The sequence below is a fragment of the Scyliorhinus canicula genome, chromosome 5 (genome assembly GCF_902713615.1).
Source record: "Scyliorhinus canicula chromosome 5, sScyCan1.1, whole genome shotgun sequence".
Taxonomy (NCBI): domain Eukaryota; kingdom Metazoa; phylum Chordata; class Chondrichthyes; order Carcharhiniformes; family Scyliorhinidae; genus Scyliorhinus; species Scyliorhinus canicula.
The window spans coordinates 31,985,006-32,003,416 of record NC_052150.1 but is presented as its reverse complement, the minus strand read 5'-3'; the positions used below and the strand labels follow the sequence as shown (position 1 = coordinate 32,003,416).

Genomic DNA, 18,411 nt, shown 5'->3' with positions numbered 1-18,411 from the left:
CTCAAACTAATTAAAGGCCTGTTAGCTGAAAAACTAAAGCGGTGGGGTCGAACTGGCTGAGCAGAGATGACCCCCCCAACATTTACACCTGGGTGCAGGGAGCCTGGCTTCAGTAAATAATCCAGTACTATGACTTTATTTGTTATTCAGCTTCAGGAAGCACATAAAAGAAAGATAAAGGAAGGTGTGGAGAAACGTTCAAATACTTGAGTAAAATGCTGGGCATGAATTAGTGGGGTGGAGGCAGGGGTGGTGGGTTCAACCTGTCATATCCCTGACTCTACCCAATTTATTGAATGTCCTAAATGAATTAAATAGTCCAGGGACAAGATAGGAAATGCCCCATTTCTAGAAAATTCGGCATTTCTGTCTAATGTGACAAATGTTATTTTTTTATTGCTGAAAATGACCACAGATGCAATTGCCATAGTTTCAGGAGCCGAGTGGCCAGCACTGATACAATAGATTGTCTATCTTGGAATTGAAATTGCTTAACCAAATATTCATTTAGCCACAGCCACTCTTGGATTATTCAAAACATCTCATCTCTGCCACAAGTTACTGCCTTCTCATGTCCTCACCTATTGAGTTAGGTTTGAGCACTATGCATCTATCTTTGTTTCCCCAAAATTGAGACCTGCTTCTTGACTGCCTCAGCTTGTAAGACCATACGACATGGGAGCAGAAGTAGGCTGCTCGGTCCTCGGGTCCACATTACCATTCATTGAGATCCTGACCGATCTGATCTGATACTCCTCAACTCCACTTTCCCGCCTTATCCCCATAACCCTTGATACCCTCACTGATTAAATATCTGTCTATCTCAGCTTTGAACATACTTAGTGACCTCGCCTCTACAGCTCTCTGCGGTAAAGAATTACAGAGATTCACTATCCTCTGAGAGTAGACATTCCTCCTAATCTCTGTTTTAAATGAGCGACCCCTTACTCTGAGATTATGCCCTCTGGTCCTAGACTCTCCCACAAGAGGAAACAACCTCTCATTATTTCTCCCCCTTCATTTTGAAAAGCCTAGTCCATCTCTTAGCTCAGCACCAACTCCACATTTCATTGAGCTACTTCTTCATTTCTCACTGGGCTAATTCACTCCACAAGGACAGCTCTCGTTCCTCTGAACTCCCTATCAATCTAGCTGCAGCTTGATCAATTACCTTTCCTGGGTCAATGCTTGCTGACATTAGGCAGGTGATCAGCATCCATACAATGCCTCCAAATCTACCTCTAATACTGAAACCATTAAACCATTTATTATCTGCAATTCAACTATTACCATACTCTTCACTAGTAGTTTACTAGCCCACCCTCTATCCTTCAACTTGTTCAAACGTCTGCTGCTTGATTCATTCACAGGATGTCGCGCAAGTGTTCAAATTTGCTTTTTAAGTAACAACAAAGATGTAAACAGTGAGTGCAGGTGGCCTAGATCCTTTCACATTGTATGTTATCTATATGAATCTCTGCCAGTGAAGGTTTTTTTGCCACATTGCTACCTATTGCTGAATACCTCTTGGATCTTCTGCTTGTTTGGCCAGTTTTCTCAGAGCAGCAGCAAAGCTGGCTGTATGAACACCTCGGGCATTTGATGCCCCGTGCGATGACGGATTCCCATTTGTAACAACCGGTCCATTCAGTGTGGATGGTGTCAGTGGGTTCACTGTTGCTGTGGTCCTCTGTGTTGCTGAGATCATACTGAGGGACGATGACTTCGGCTCATGGCTCATGCCTGCAAGCGAAGACAATCACATTAAATTTTAAAACACATCAATTGAACCGATTCATGTGCATTTGCCAGAAACCTACCCTTTTTTGTGTTTGAATGTATTAGAGACATTGGCAGGTTCATAATACAGAGAAGAGATTTTACAAACTAGAGCACTCCCCTCAAGTTTAAAGTTTGCAGTCGCGTTGACCCAAGTTTAAGATCGTTCTGTTTTACAGCAGCTACACGCTAATCATGTTTAAGCAGACTCAGGAAATCTGTCGACGCTTACAGAGCTGGAACAGCTGATTAGCAGACAAAGGCCATACTTCATGCCTCATTCCTTTAATCACCTTACGGTTTACTGTATATAACCAGTGCTCAGTCACATGACAGCTCAAGGCTGCAATAATCCTTGGGCTTTCTGAAGACTTTTAAAACTGATACTAATGTTATTCTCATACAATTGAAGATTTACGGTTACGTTTAAACTTTCTCCCACTCTTTGAACTTGCAACAGACGACAGGGATGAAATTTGCTCTTGCCACTTGAACCCATTTAATCCTTTCACTGAAAGGCATTTATGGAAGGAAATAAAAAGGCCTCAATTCCCATTCCAAATTTTGGAAATGCCCGAGAGTTGCAGATGGTACGGTTTTATAATTGTCCCAAGTTAACTGGGTTCCGAAATCTAAGAAATTGATGATGAAAGCTCAACAACTAACATTGGTGTGTTTTTTTTCAGGTATCATGCATTGGATTCTCCGGTCGTTGACGCCAAAATCGCATTCAGCGATTGGTCGGAGAATCAAAGTTCCCGACCAAATCAGGGGTGGCGCCTCTTTTGCGATGCTCCGCCCCCTCCAAAGTGGCGTACTCGGAGAGGACATTGCCTGAGGCCTACCCCCGAAGCTCCGCCCCTGACCAGCCGGGTTCCCGACAGCGTCGGTCACATGTGGGCTCATCCGTCAGGAACTCGGCGTGGCAGCTGCGGACTCAGTCCACATTTTGATAAGCCTAGTCCATCTCTTAGCTCAGCACCAACTCCACATTTCATTGACAGCACCCCGAGCTATTTCTTGATTTCTCAGCGGTCTAATTCACTCCACGAGGGCAGCTCTTGTTCCACAGTCGGGGGACGGCCGATCCGCGGGCAGGGGGGACTTTATCAGGGGCTGGGGGAACTGTGTGGGGGTTGTCCAGGGCCCGTGAGCCGATCAAAGGGGGGGGGCACTATTTCACGGGCCGGGCCCGGGAGCGGCCTCCGCCATGTAGCACGGTGCGGCCGCTGCAGGCCGCCATCTGCATGTGCGGCCACGGACCCGGCAATTGTGCATGCCTTATCAACAGCGAGAGCCGGGTGCTCTGCGCTGCCGGCATGCTAGCCCCCAGCTAAACGGAGGATTGGTGGCCATTTTACACCATTTTGTCTGGCGTTAAACGCCACCATTCCAACGCCGACGTGGAGACATAGCCTCAGAATCGGAGAATTCAGCCCCATATATTTTCTCTTCACATCACCCTAGGCTGTGCATCACTCTGCACCTGATGCTGTGTACAACCTGCCATAGCGATAGGCAGGAGTGGACTGAGGTGTCCAATTTTCAGAACTGAAGTCTAAATCAAGTCCTTGAATTGTACTGGAGCTATTACCAGTTTCCCTGGTAAGGCGATAGCCAAGCTTTTGAAACACTTTTGCTGGTATCCTAAAACTAGTAAATGAGCCCAAAGTATTTGTATTTTAAACAATGTCAACAGGCCTTAAATCTAACCAAATGACCCAGTCCCATGTTGGTCCGCTCCCAAAGTGCTTTGAATGCCAAGGTCGTAAATCTATTATTTATATAAAATCTTATGTTTAAATGTACTGGCTGTTGATTTTTTTCCATTACAGAGGGAGACACCACATTTCGAATGAAAACTGCTGAGCTGAGCTTTAATTGCTGAAATTACCCACTCTTGCCTGTGGTGGTGCTAGGGTACTACTGCCAGCAGGAAGGTGTCATCACAGCTTCATGTGGTGAATTATACTGTATTGTAATTCACACTGTATTGCATTGCATTGTATTATGTCCTTGTGGGTTCTGCATGTGAGCCGTTGCGCGGCTCTGCCCATAGGGGGAGATGAGGAGCTTGTACAGGGCTCCACCCTTGGCTCCGCCCATGGCCCCTCCCACTACCGGAAGTATAAAGTGCTGCAGCCGTAAGCCTGCTCTCAGTTCCTCTGGTCGCAGGCAGGCTCAGTTGCAGGACTATTAAAACCACAGTTTACTTCCAATCGTGTCTCTAGTGAATTGATGGTCACATCAATTTAATAGTCTTAGAAAACTTGAAGAAAACTACTATGGAATCAGCCCTCAAACCTGATCGACTAGAACTCGACCCGCAGGCTGCAGAGGCGAAGGAAATCTTCCTACACTGCCTTCGATGTTTCAAGGCCTACCTGGCTGAATCAAGCACATCCGAGACTACAGAGGAACAGAAACACGCACGGGTGAGCCATCATATCTCTACGCAACTCAATTGTACCACCTCATATACTGAGGCCCTGGCTATGCTCAACCGATTGTACGTGCGGCCGATTAACGAGGTCTACGCGTGGCACATATTGACGACCCGCCGCCAGCGCCCCGCAGAGTCACTAGAAGACTTTCTGCGCGATTTAAAAGCCCTCCACGCGGCCGGCCATGTGCAAGTCATGGGGGCCGCCATCTTGGACACCATCTTCTTCAGCACCCCTCACGTGCGATCAACGGGGGCTGCCATCTTGGCCATCAACCGAACCGAACCTCAACGACTACGACCTCGGCGGACAGTCATCACGGGGCCACTCCAGCACAGCTGATCGAGCCGCCGACTACCTGCAACTCAACGTAGTCACGTTGGACCAGTCGCGTCCAAAGCACGGACAGTCATCACGGGGCCACTCCAGCACAGCTGATCGAGCCGCCGACTACCCGCATCTCAACGCTGTCACATTGGACCAGTCGCGTCCAAAGCACCTCTAGAGCTCGATGATGTCCATTAAAATCGGCCAGTACCGCATATTCTCCACGGTGGATCTGAAGTCTGCTTAGCACCAGCTTCCAATCCGCCCGGAGGACCGCCACTACACGGCGTTCGAGGCAGATGGCCGCCTCTTCCATTTCTTCCGGGTCCTCTTTGGAGTCACGAATGGGGTCTAGGTGTTCCAACGAACAATGGACCGAATGGTGGACCAGTACGGGCTGCGGGCCACGTTTCCGTACTTGGACAATGTCACCATCTGCGGCCATGATCAGCAGGACGCCAACCTCCACCGATTTCTCCAAACCGCCCAGAAACTCAATCTCACCTATAATAAGGAGAAATGCATTTTTCGCACGACCAGGCTAGCCATCCTTGGCTATGTCATGGAAAACGGAGTCCTGGGCCCCGACCCGGATGGTATGCTACAACAATTCTCTTACAACTCCCTCTCCCTCATTGTCCCAGGGCCCTCAAAAGGTGCCTGGGATTTTTCTCTTATTATTCCCAGTGGGTCCCCCAGTATGCGGACAAAGCCCGCCCACTATTTAAGACCACACTCTTCCCACTGTCGGCTGACGCCCGCCAGGCCTTCAACTGCATTAAGGAGGACATCGCCAAAGCCGCCATGCGAGCAGTGGATGAATCCGTCCCCTCTCAAGTGGAGATTGACGCCTCAGAGGTCGCTCTCGCCGCCACTCTGAATCAGGCAGGGAGACCAGTCGCCTTCTTCTCCCAAACCCTCTCCGCTTCTGAACTTCGACATTCCTCAGTCGAAAAGGAAGCTCAAGCCATTGTGGAAGCCGTACGGCACTGGAGGCACTACCTCACAGGTAGGAGGTTTACCCTCATCACCAAAGGGGCAGCACGGTAGCATGGTGGTTAGCATAAATGCTTCACAGCTCCATGGTCCCAGGTTCGATTCCCGGCTGGGTCACTGTCTGTGTGGAGTCTGCACGTCCTCCCCGTGTGTGCGTGGGTTTCCTCCGGGTGCTCCGGTTTCCTCCCACAGTCCAAAGATGTGCGGGTTAGGTGGATTGGCCATGCTAAATTGCCCGTAGTGTAAGGTTAAAGGGGGGATTGTTGGGTTACGGGTATAGGGTGGATACGTGGGTTTGAGTAGGGTGATCATTGCACGGCACAACATCGAGGGCCGAAGGGCCTGTTCTGTGCTGTACTGTTCTATGTTCTATGTTCTATCGGTTGCCTTCATGTTTGACAACTCGCAAAGGGGCAAAATTAAAAATGATAAAATCTTGCGGTGGAGGATCGAACTCTCCACCTATAATTACGATATCTTATATCGACCGGGGAAGCTCAACGAGCCCCCAGATGCCCTGTCCCGCGGCACGTGCGCCAGCACGCAAGATGACTGCCTGAAGGCTATCCACAATGACCTCTGCCACCCGGGGGTCACCCGGCTCGCCCACTACGTCAAAGCCCGAAATCTGCCTTTCTCCACCAAGGAGGTCAAAGCCATCACCAGGGATTGCCCGATCTGTGCGGAGTCCAACTTCTATAGACCAGACAAAGCCCACCTGGTAAAGGCATCCCGGCCCTTTGAACGCCTGAGCATCGATTTCAAAGGGCCACTCCCCACGACCAATCCAAATGTGTACTTTCTTAACGTCATCGATGAATTCTCCCGCTTCCCCTTTGCCATCCCGTGCCCCGATATGAACTCTCACACAGTCATCAGAGCCCTGCAGTGTCTTCACCCTGTTCGGTTTTCCCAGCTACGTACACAGCGACAGGAGTTTGTCCTTCATGAGCGACGAGCTGCGTCAGTACCTGCTCGACAAGGGCATCACCTCGAGCAGGACTACCAGCTACAACCCCAAGGGGAACGGAGAGGTAGAGAGGGAGAAGGCGACGGTCTGGAAGACCGTCCTACTGACCCTCCGGTCCAGGAATCTCCCGACCTCCCATTGGCAGGAGGTCCTCCCCGACGCGCTCCATGCAATTAGGTCCCTCCTATGCACCGCCACCAACCAGACCCCTCACGGACGACTATTTGTTTTCTCTAGGAGCACTACCACAGGGGCTTTGCTCCCATCCTGGTTGAGGACAACGGGCCCGGTTCTCCTCCGGAAGCACGTCTGGACACACAAAACAGACCCGCTAGTAGAGAGAATGCTACTGCTTCATTCGAACCCACACTACTCCTTTTTTGAATACCCCGACGGCCGTCAGGACACCTTTTCCCTCCGGGACCTGGCGCCCGCAGGATCCAACACCACCACCACCACCGCCGAGGTACCCCTCACACTACACCCCACCCAACCCCCCATGCCCTGCGCCCCCGCGCCTAAAGGTTCCTCCCCCCCCCCCGTCGCACCGGTCAGGTATGAAGCTCGGACCGAAACACTCCCGGAGTCCGCCCTCATACCCACACTGATCGTCACCACCCAGCCACTTGAAGAGGCTGCAACCCCGGTGCTCCGCCAATCCCAAAGGACGACTCGGCCACCGGACTGGCTCAACTTGTAGACCCGTCACCCCTGTCGGACTTGATTCTTTTACAGGGGGTGAATGTGGTGAATTATACTGTATTATAATTTACACTGTATTGCATTGCATTGTATTATGTCCTTGTGGGCTCTGTATGTGAGCCGTTGCGTGGCTCTGCCCATAGCGGGAGATGAGGAGCCTGTACAGGGCTCCACACTTGGCTCCGCCCATGGCTCTACCCATGGCCACTCCCACTACCAGAAGTATAAAGTGCTGCAGCCGTAAGCCTGCTCCCAGTTCCTCAGTTCGCAGGCAGGCTCAGTTGTAAGACTATTAAAACCACAGTTTATTTCCAATCGTGTCTCTAGTGAATTGATGGTCACATCACTTCACTTACAATATTTTTATTTGCTCATGTGATGTGGACATTGATGGCCCTGCCAGCATTTACTGCGATCCCGAACGGCCCTTGACAAGGTGATGGCGAGCTGTCACCTTCAACTACTGCAGTCCATGGGGTGCAGGTCTTCTCTCCAGTGCTGTTATGGAGGGGTTCCAGGATTTTGACCCAGTGACGATGAAGGAACCACGATACAGTTCCAAGTCGGGATGTTATTTGACTGGAAGGGGAATTTGGAAGTTGGTGGCAAAGTGCCTTTGTTGCTCAAGGTGGCTGAGGTCGAAGGTGATACATGGCGGATCGATCAAGCGGGCTGCTTTGGCCTGAATGATATCCAGCTTCTTGAGTGTTGTTGGAGCTGCACTTATCCAGGCAAGTGTAGAGTATTGCATCACACTTCTGCCCTGTGGGACAATGGATGGGCGTTGGTGAGTAAGGAAATTAGTTTTCTCTCAAAATTCCCAGCTTTTCACCTATTTTTATAGCCACATTGTGTGTGATGTCACAGGAAAAAAACACACCCATTTTGGGTGGGCATAGTGGGGTGTTTCCAATTCGATCTACCTTGGCACCCCAGCCGCAGCCTCCAGACCCTCCCCCCCATGCCCCAACTTACCTGTTAGGAGGTCCTCGAGGCCCCGCCTCCCCCAACTCATAAGGGTAGGGGACTCCCTGGCCCGATCTCTGGCATGGGCAACCTGGCACCTGGGCACCTTGGCATTGCCAGCCTGTCAGCTCTCCAGGAACCCATAATACCAGGCTGGCAGTGCCAAGGCACCTGGGTTCCAGCGCAAGCGCCAGGGTACCACCCTGCCCAGAGCCCGACCACCGAGGGGCCTCCGATGCCCTGGGAGATCCTTCTGCCAGGTGCTGTTACACCTGGAACACGTTTATGTGGACCAGCACTAAATTATGCCATGGCGAGGATTCCCAGGTGCGGGTGTTCATTCCCGGGCCTCGGGAGAATTGCGCGCCGACGATTTTAAGTGAGCCTAACTGCTCACTTAAATATGTCCATCTGGGAGGGTGAGATTCAGATCGCGACACCTCGCAAGATCTTGTTAGATGTCACGAAGCATTCTGAGCATTGCAAATATCACGAGAACGTCCTCGATGCATCACTAAGTTGGGGTCAACGAGGCCTCTTGAGCGCGTTATGGAAGGTTGGGATAAGTTACTGGTCAATGGCGACTCCAACAAATGTTGAAGTTGGAGGATTCAGTGCTAGTAATGTCATTGAACGCCAAAGGAAGGTGGTTAGATTCTCTCTTGTTAGAGATGGTCATTGCCTGGCATTTGTGTGGCGTGAATGTTAATTGCCACTTAACAGCCCAAGCCCAGATATTGTCCAAGTCTTGCTGCATATGGGCATTGACTAGTTCAGTATCTGAGGAGACATGAATGGAATTGAATTGAATCCTCAATGAACATCCCCACTTCTGACCTGATAAAGCAGCAGAGGAGGCTGTATCGTGGTGGTACTGTCACTTAACTGGTACCCCAAAGACCCAGGGCAATGCTGGTTCAAATCCCATCTTGGCAGATAGTGAAATTGAATTCAATAAAAAATCTGGAATTAAAAGCCTAATGATGACCATGAAACCATTATTGAATGATGCAAAATACCAACTGGTTCACTAATATCCTTTAGGGAAGGAAGTCCCTGAGCCTTGAACACTGCCCTGAGGAACTTCTGGAGTCATGTCCCAGGACTGAAAGGATTGGCTTCCAACAATATCAATCATCTTCCTTTTTGCTAGGTGATGTGGGACATAAATGATCTTTATGAGTCATTTTTCCACTGACTTATTTTTCATGCGTTTCACTCGATGTGTTTAAACAAAGAGGAAACTGATATTGTGAAAGTTAAAGATGACATACATGACCAAGCATGGGGTGTAAACAATTGTGTCTGCTCTCTCTGAAACTATTGTATAAATGACCCGCTATAATAAAGATTATTTAAGAGACATTGGTTCACTGAAACAATTGATGTAATGTCCGACTTTCAGTTTACTCCAGACACTGACTGGTTTTTATCCACAAAACTAGGGATGACTTCAACCAGTGGAGTGTTTACCTTAGAAGGCCCACACGGGGTTTCAGACCAGCCAGATCTATTCCTGGGGAGGAGGGCAGACGCCCTTGCCTTTGCCTCCCTGATCGCCCGCCGTAGAATCGTGTTTGGCTGGCAGTCAGCAGTACCGCCCAGAGCTGCAGACTGGCTGTCTGACTCGGAATCTCTCCAAATGGAGAAAATCAAATTCGCCATCCGAGGGTCAGACGACGGCTTCCACAGAATGTGGGAGCCATTCATGCAATTGTTCCGGGAAAAATGGACGGGAATCGGGGGAAGTGGGGGGGGGGGGGGGGGGGGGCGGCTACGGGTTCGTTATGGGGGTTTGTTCGCACGGTTTTAGGCTTATTTCTTTTTCTTGTTAATTTATTGTTTTTGTATTGGAGGGGAGGGGTTACTGTTTTTCTCTGTTGTGATAAAAATTTGTTGTTGAAAACTTGAATAAAAATTATTCCAAAAAAAAAAAAAATCTCAGCAGCAACCGGGGCGGGTAAGGGGGGGTTTGGGGTCTGTAAAAGGGGTTTGTTTTTGCGACTGTTTATTTGCTACTTTCTTCTTTTTTGTATTGTTATTAATTTATTGCTTTGTATTGGTGGGGAGGGGGAGGGGGTCCTTCTTTCTGTTTATTTCTATACCTTGTTTATTTTATTGTTGGGAGAAAATTTGTTGTTCAAAAATTTGAATAAAAATTATTTAAAAAAAAATAAAGACACAATTGGAAAAAAAAAGAAGGCCCACACAATCTGTTTAGAATATCTGTTTTGAAACTATCGCATTTAGAATGGTGGCAATGTCCCACAACATGATTGAAGGTGGGGTGTTACGCATCCTCATTGTGAAGATAGGAGTCCACAAGGACTGTGCAGTGGTCACTCCCACCTATAGAGCCATGGACACATATCTGCGACACGTAGACTGGCGAGGATGAAGTCAAGAAACTTTTTCCTCTGAGGTTAGTTCTCTCACCACCCAGCCTCCCAGCTCGAGCAGCAATGATACACCCAAGTCAGTCTTGGTGATGAACATTGCAGGCAATTCCCCTCGCGGAGTATACTCTGTTCCCTTGCTACCCTCCATGCTTCCTCCACGTGATGTTCATGATGAAAACATGCTGATTCGTCAGCTGAGGGAGAGCTGTGGATGGTAATCAGCAGGCAATCTGTCCTCAGACGTGGGCAATGCTGGCATGGTGGCATCTATTACCCACCCTATTTGTAATGAGAAAGCTGTGTTCGGCCTTCTTATTGAACTGCTCCACTCCCGTGTGGATAGGAATCCCACAATGAGTGATAAGTGGGAAATCCCAGAATATTGATCCAGAAAGTTCATACCTCTTAGCTGTCGGATAAATATTTGCCTGCAGAATTTACATGATAGTGAGATGGTGTCTTTAATCTCTGTCTGCAGGGTGTTGGGTCATTTTGTCACGAAATATTTCACAATTGCCCTTTTTGAGAGAGATTTATGACATCCATTGTTGGATATTGTCACAGCAGTTTTCAATTAAGTGCAGATAATTACTTCTCAACACTTTTATAAAACCAAACCTATGTTACAGCAACTACATGAGAATTCGAGATCATTATAACCAGTTAATTAAAATTAGAGCTGGGCCATCGAGGGGCAAATCAGGGAGCTGCTTTTACACACCCGATGTGGAAATCTCTCCCCAAAGGTGCAGTATTTTGGGGCCTTGTCTACCTCCATTCCCATCCCTGACAGGGCCTGAAAATTTAGCCCGTTAACTGTTTCAGACCTGCTAACTGCTGCAAGCATTTTCTGTTTCCTTCCGTTTTAGTTTTGTTGAACCGAGGGTTCAATTCAGTCCAGGAGGCCAGGGTGAGCCCCCCACTGCTCTTATGGACAGTATCGTGGGATCGAGAAGGATAAACGGGGCCTCAGTTAATGTCCCTGTTCCGGGTAATGCATAAAATGGCGATGTCCCTGAAGTCTTTATTTACATCTGACATCAGAGGTCACATGAATATAAGAACATAAGAACTAGGAGCAGGAGTAGGCCATCTGGCCCCTCAAGCCTGCTCCACCATTCAATGAGATCATGGCTGATCTTTTGTGGACTCAGCTCCACTTTCCGGCCCGAACACCATAACCTTTAATCCCTTTGTTCTTCAAAAAACTATCTATCTTTACCTTAAAAACATTTAATGAAGGAGCCTCAATTGCTTCACTGGGAAAGGAATTCCATAGATTCACAACCCTTTGGGTGAAGAAGTTCCTCCCAAACTCAGTCCTAAATCTGACTTATTTTGAGGCTATGCCCCCTAGTTCTGTTTTCACCTGCCAGTGGAAACAACCTGCCCGCATCTATCCTATCTATTCCCTTCATAATTTTATTTGTTTCTATAAGATCCCCTCTCATCCTTCTAAATTCCAACGAGTACAGTCCCAGTCTACTCAACCTCTCCTCGTAATCCAATCCATTCAACTCTGGGATTAACCTAGTGAAACTCCTCTGCACACCCTCCAGCGCCAGTACGTCCTTTCTCAGGTAAGGAGTCCAAAACTGAACACAATACTCCAGGTGTGGCCTCACTAACACCGTATACAATTGCAACATAACCTCCCTAGTCTTAAACTCCATTCCTCCAGCAATGAAGGACAAAATTCCATTTGCCTTCTTTTTTTAAAAAAAAATTTTAAATTCAAATTTGTGCATAATATCAACAAGAAAAAGACAATTTTTTTTTTACAAAGAACAGAAAGAACAGTCCCCCCCCCCCCCCCCCCCCCATACACAGAGGAAGAGATAAACTAACACCCATCATTCCCCCAAAACATCTGCCCATCCCTTCAATAGACAGGACAGTATACACAGAAGAGGAAATTAATTAATGCCCAACATTGGCACAGAACAACTATGCCCGTCCCTTCAGTACAAAACAATGAAACATCCCCCCTCCCTCCCCCTCCCTCCCTCCCTCCCTCCCCCCCTATGTCCCTCCCCCCTCCATCCCTATCCCCCCCCCCCCGTCCCTCCCCTCTGTCCCTCCCCTCCTCCATCCCCCCCGGGTTGCTGTTGCTGCTGGCCTGTTTCTATCGTTCTGCCAGGAGGTCCAGGAATGGCTGCCACCTCCTGAAAAACCCCTGCACTGATCCCCTTAGGGCAAATTTCACCTTCTCTAACTTAAGAAACCCTGCCATGTCATTGACCCAGGCCTCCACGCTTGGGGGCCTCGCATCCTTCCACTGAAGAAGAATCCTCCGCCGGGCTACTAGGGACGCAAAGGCCAGAACACCGGCCTTTTTCGCCTCCTGCACACCCGGCTCCTCAGCAACCCCAAATACTGCGAGCCCCCAGCCTGGATTGACCCTGGATCCTACCACCCTCGACAACGTCCCTGCCACGCCCTTCCAAAATTCCCCCGATGCTGGACATGCCCAGAACATATGGGCATGATTTGCTGGGCTCCCAGAGCACCTAATACACCTGTCCTCGCTCCCAAAGAACCGGCTCATCCATGTCCCGGTCATATGAGCCCTGTGCAGCACCTTAAACTGCCAAGCCTCGCACAAGAAGAGGAGGAGTTCACCCTCCCCAGGGCGTCTGCCCACGTCCCCTCTTCAATTTCCTCACCCAGCTCCTCCTCCCATTTACCCTTCAACTCCTCAACCGAGGCCTCGTCCATCTGCTGCATCACTTGGTACGCCGCCGAGATCCGCCCCTCCCCAACCCACCCCCCCGAGAGCACCCTGTCCTGGTCCCACGCGGTGGCAGTAGAGGGTCCATTTGATTTCTAATCACCTGTTGCATCTGTAAACCAACTTTTTGCAACTCACGCACTAGCACACCCAGGTCTCTCTGCACAGCAACATGTTTTAATATTTTATCATTTAAATAATAATCCCTTTTGCTGTTGTTCTGACCAAAATGGATAACCTCACATTTGTCAACATTGTATTCCATCTGCCAGACCCTAGCCCATTCACTTAACCTGTCCAAATCCCTCTGTAGACTTCCGGTATCCTCTGCACTTTTTGCTGTACCACTCATCTTAATGTCGTCTGCTAACCTGGACACATTGCACTTGGTCCCCAACTCCAAATCATCAATGTAAATTGTGAACAATTGTGGGCCCAACACCGATCCCTGAGGGACACCATTAGCTGCTGATTGCCAACCAGAGAAACACCCATTAATCCCCACTCTTTGTTTTCTATTAATTAACCAATCCTCTATCCATGCTACTGCTTTACCCTTAATGCCATGCATCTTTATCTTATGCAGCAACCTTTTGTGTGGCACCTTGTCAAAAACTTTCTGGAAATCCAGGTATACCACATCCATTGGCTACCTGTTATCTACCGCACTGGTAATGTCCTCAAAAAATTCCACTAAATTAGTTAGGCACAACCTGCCCTTTATGAACCCATGCTGCGTCTGCCCAATGGGACAATTTCCATCCAGATGCCTCGCTATTTCTTCCTTGATGATAGATTCCAGCATCTTCCCTACTACTGAAGTTAAGCTCACTGGTGTATAATTACCCTCTTTCTGCCTACCTCCTTTTTTAAACAGTGGTGTCATGTTTGCTAATTTCCAATCCGCCGGGACCACCCCAGAGTCTAGTAAATTTTGGTAAATTATCACTAGTGCATTTGCAATTTCCCTAGCCATCTCTTTTAGCACTCTGGGGTGCATTCCATCAGGGCCAGGAGACTTGTCTAGCTTTAGCCCCATTAGCTTGCCCATCACTCCCTCCTTAGTGATAACAATCATCTCAAGGTCCTCACCTGTCATAGCCTCATTTCCATCAGTCACTGGCATGTTATTTGTGTCTTCCACTGTGAAGACCGACCCAAAAATCCTGCTCAGTTCCTCAGCCATTTCCTCATCTCCCATTATTAAAGCTCCCTTCCCATCCTCTAAAGGACCAATATTTACCTTAGCCACTCTTTATTGTTTTATATATTTGTAGAAACTTTTACTATCTGTTTTCATGGGCCGGGATTCTCCCCTACCCGGCGGGGCGGGGAGTCCCGGCGTAGCGCAGTGGCGCCAACCACTCCGGCGTTGGGCCTCCCCAAAGGCGCAGAATTCTCCGCACCTTTGGGGGCTAGGCCTGCGCCGGAGTGGTTCCCGCCCCGCCGACTGGCGCCAACGGAAAGGCCTTCGCCGGTCAGCGTGAGTCCGCATATGCGCTGGAGCGTCAGCAGCCGCTGACGTCACCACCGGCGCATGCGCGGTGGAGGGGGTTTCTTCCGCCTCCGCCATGGTGGAGGCCGTGGCGGAGGCGAAAGAAAGAGAGTGCCCCATGGCACAGGCCCGCCCGCTGATCGGTAGGCCCCAATCGCGGGCCAGGCCACTGTGGGGGCACGCCCCGGGGTCCGATCACACCGTGCTCCACCAAGGACCCCGGGGCCCACTCGCGCCGCCTGCTCCCGCCGGCACCAGAGGTGGTTTAAACCACATCGGCGGCAGAGGCCTGATAGCCGCGGGACTTCGGCCCACCATGGGCTGAAGAATCGACGCGGGGAGGCCCGCCTACCGGCGGGGCGCAATTCCCGTCCCCGCCGATTCCCGGGTGGTGGAGAATTCCAGCCACGGCAGGGGCGGGATTTACGAAGGCTCCGGGCAATTCCCTGACCCTGCGGGGGGGTCGGAGAATTCCGCCCCATATTCTGAGCAAGTTTGCTCTCATAATCTATCTTACTCTTCTTTATAGCTTTTTTAGTAGCTTTCTGTTGCCCCCTAAAGATTACCCAGTCCTCTAGTCTCCCACTAATCTTTGCCACTTTGTATGCTTTTTCCTTCAATTTGATACTCTCCCTTATTTCCTCAGATATCCACGGTTGATTTTCCCTCTTTCTACCGTCCTTCCTTTTTGTTGATATAAACCTTTGCTGAGCACTGTGAAAAATCGCTTGGAAGGTTCTCCATTGTTCCGCAACTGTTTCACCAAAAAGTCTTTGCTCCCAGTCTACCTTAGCTACTTCTTCTCTCATCCCATTGTAATCCCCTTTGTTTAAGCACAAAACACTAGTGTTTGATTTTACCTTCTCACCCTCCATCTGTATTTTAAATTTCACCATATTGTGATCGCTCCTTCCGAGAGGATCCCTAACTATGAGATCATTAATTAATCCTGTCTCATTAAACAGGACAAGATCTAGGACCGCTTGTTCCCTCGTAGGTTACATTACATACTCTTCTAGGAAACTATCGCGGATACATTCTATAAACTCCTCCTCAAGGCTGCCTTGACTGACCTGGTTAAACCAATCAACATGTAGATTAAAATCCTCCGTGATAACTGCTGTACCATTTCTACATGCATCAGTTATTTCTTTGTTTATTGCCTGCCCCACCATAATGTTACTATTTGGTGGCCTATAGACTACTCCTATCAGTGACTTTTTCGCCTTTCAATTCCTGATTTCCACCCAAATGAATTCAACCTTATCCTTCATAGCACCGATGTCATTCCTTACTAATGCCCGGATGTCATCCTTAAATAACAGAGCTACACCGCCTCCCTTACCATCCACTCTGTCCTTCCGAATAGTTTGATACCCTCGGATATTTAACTCCCAGTCGTGACCATCCTTTAACTATGTTTCAGTAATGGCCACTAAATCATAGTCATTTACGATGATTTGTGCCATCAACTCATTTCCCTTATTCCGAATACTACGAGCATTCAGGTAAAGTACTCTTATAGAACGATACAGCGCAGTACAGGCCCTTCGGCCCTCAATGTTGCACCGACATGGAAAAAAAATCTAAAGGCCATCTAACCTACACTATGCCCTTATCATCCATATGCTTATCCAATAAATTTTTAAATGCCCTCAATGTTGGCGAGTTCACTACTGTTGCAGGTAGGGCATTCCACGGCCTCACCACTCTTTGCGTAAAAAACCCACCTCTGACCTCTGTCCTATATCTATTACCCCTCAATTTAAGGCTATGTCCCCTCGTGCTAGCCACCTCCATCCGCGGGAGAAGGCTCTCGCTGTCCACCCTATCTAACCCTCTGATCATTTTGTATGCCTCTATTAAGTCACCTCTTAACCTTCTTCTCTCTAACGAAAACAACCTCAAGTCCATCAGCCTTTCCTCATAAGATTTTCCCTCCATACCAGGCAACATCCTGGTAAATCTCCTCTGCACCCGTTCCAAAGCTTCCACGTCCTTCCTATAATGAGGCGACCAGAACTGTACGCAATACTCCAAATGCGGCCGTACTAGAGTTTTGTACAACTGCAACATGACCTCATGGCTCCGGAACTCAATCCCTCTACCAATAAAGGCCAACACACCATAGGCCTTCTTCACAACCCTATCAACCTGGGTGGCAACTTTCAGGGATCTATGTACATGGACACCGAGATCCCTCTGCTCATCCACACTGCCAAGAATTTTACCATTAGCCAAATATTCCACATTTCTGTTATTCTTTCCAAAGTGAATCACCTCACACTTCTCCACATTAAACTCCATTTGCCACCTCTCAGCCCAGCTCTGCAGCTTATCTATGTCCCTCTGTAACCTGCAACATCCTTCCACACTGTCTACAACTCCACCGACTTTAGTGTCGTCTGCAAATTTACTCACCCATCCTTCTGCGCCCTCCTCTAGGTCATTTATAAAAATGACAAACAGCAACGGCCCCAGAACAGATCCTTGTGGTACGCCACTCGTAACTGAACTCCATTCTGAACATTTCCCATCAACTACCACTCTCTGTCTTCTTTCAACTAGCCAATTTCTGATCCACATCTCTAAATCACCCTCAATCCCCAGCCTTCGTATTTTCTGCAATAGCCGACCGTGGGGAACCTTATCAAACGCTTTACTGAAATCCATATACACCACATCAACTGCTCTACCCTCGTCTACCTGTTCAGTCACCTTCTCAAAGAACTCGATAAGGTTTGTGAGGCATGACCTACCCTTCACAAAACCATGCTGACTGTCCCTAATCATATTATTCCTATCTAGATGATTATAAATCGTATCTTTTATAATCCTCTCCAAGACTTTACCCACCACAGACGTTAGGCTCACCGGCCTATAGTTACCGGGGTTATCTCTACTCCCCTTCTTGAACAAAGGGACCACATTTGCTATCCTCCAGTCCTCTGGCACTATTCCTGTAGCCAATGATGACCTAAAAATCAAAGCCAAAGGCTCAGCAATCTCTTCCCTGGCTTCCCAGAGAATCCTAGGATAAATCCCATCCGGCCCCGGGGACTTATCTATTTTCACCTTGTCCAGAATTGCCAACACTTCTTCCCTACGCACCTCAATGCCATCTATTCTAATAGCCTGGGTCTCAGCATTCTCCTCCACAATATTATCTTTTTCTTGAGTGAATACTGACGAAAAGTATTCATTTAGTATCTCGCTTATCTCCTCAGCCTCCACACACAACTTCCCACCACTGTCCTTGACTGGCCCTACTCTTACCCTAGTCATTCTTTTATTCCTGACATACCTATAGAAAGCTTTTGGGTTTTCCTTGATCCTACCTGCCAAAGACTTCTCATGTCCCCTCCTTGCTCGTCTCAGCTCTCTCTTTAGATCCTTCCTCGCTTCCTTGTAACTATCAAGCGCCCCAACTGAAACTTCATGCCTCATCTTCACATAGGCCTCCTTCTTCCTCTTAACAAGAGATTCCACTTCTTTGGTAAACCACGGTTCCCTCGCTCGACCCCTTCCTCCCTGCCTGACTGGTACGTACTTATCAAGAACATGCAATAGCTGTTCCTTGAACAAGCTCCACATATCCAGTG

General features: G+C 48.7%; 1 protein-coding gene across 1 annotated transcript in view; it reads right to left on the bottom strand.

The window, feature by feature from the left end:
- Positions 1-18,411, bottom strand: part of LOC119965894 (genetic suppressor element 1-like) — a 212,530-nt gene that overhangs the window by 138,021 nt on the left and 56,098 nt on the right. The window contains 1 exon segment of the mRNA XM_038796865.1: positions 1,525-1,743. Coding sequence (XP_038652793.1) covers positions 1,525-1,743 — 219 coding nt within the window.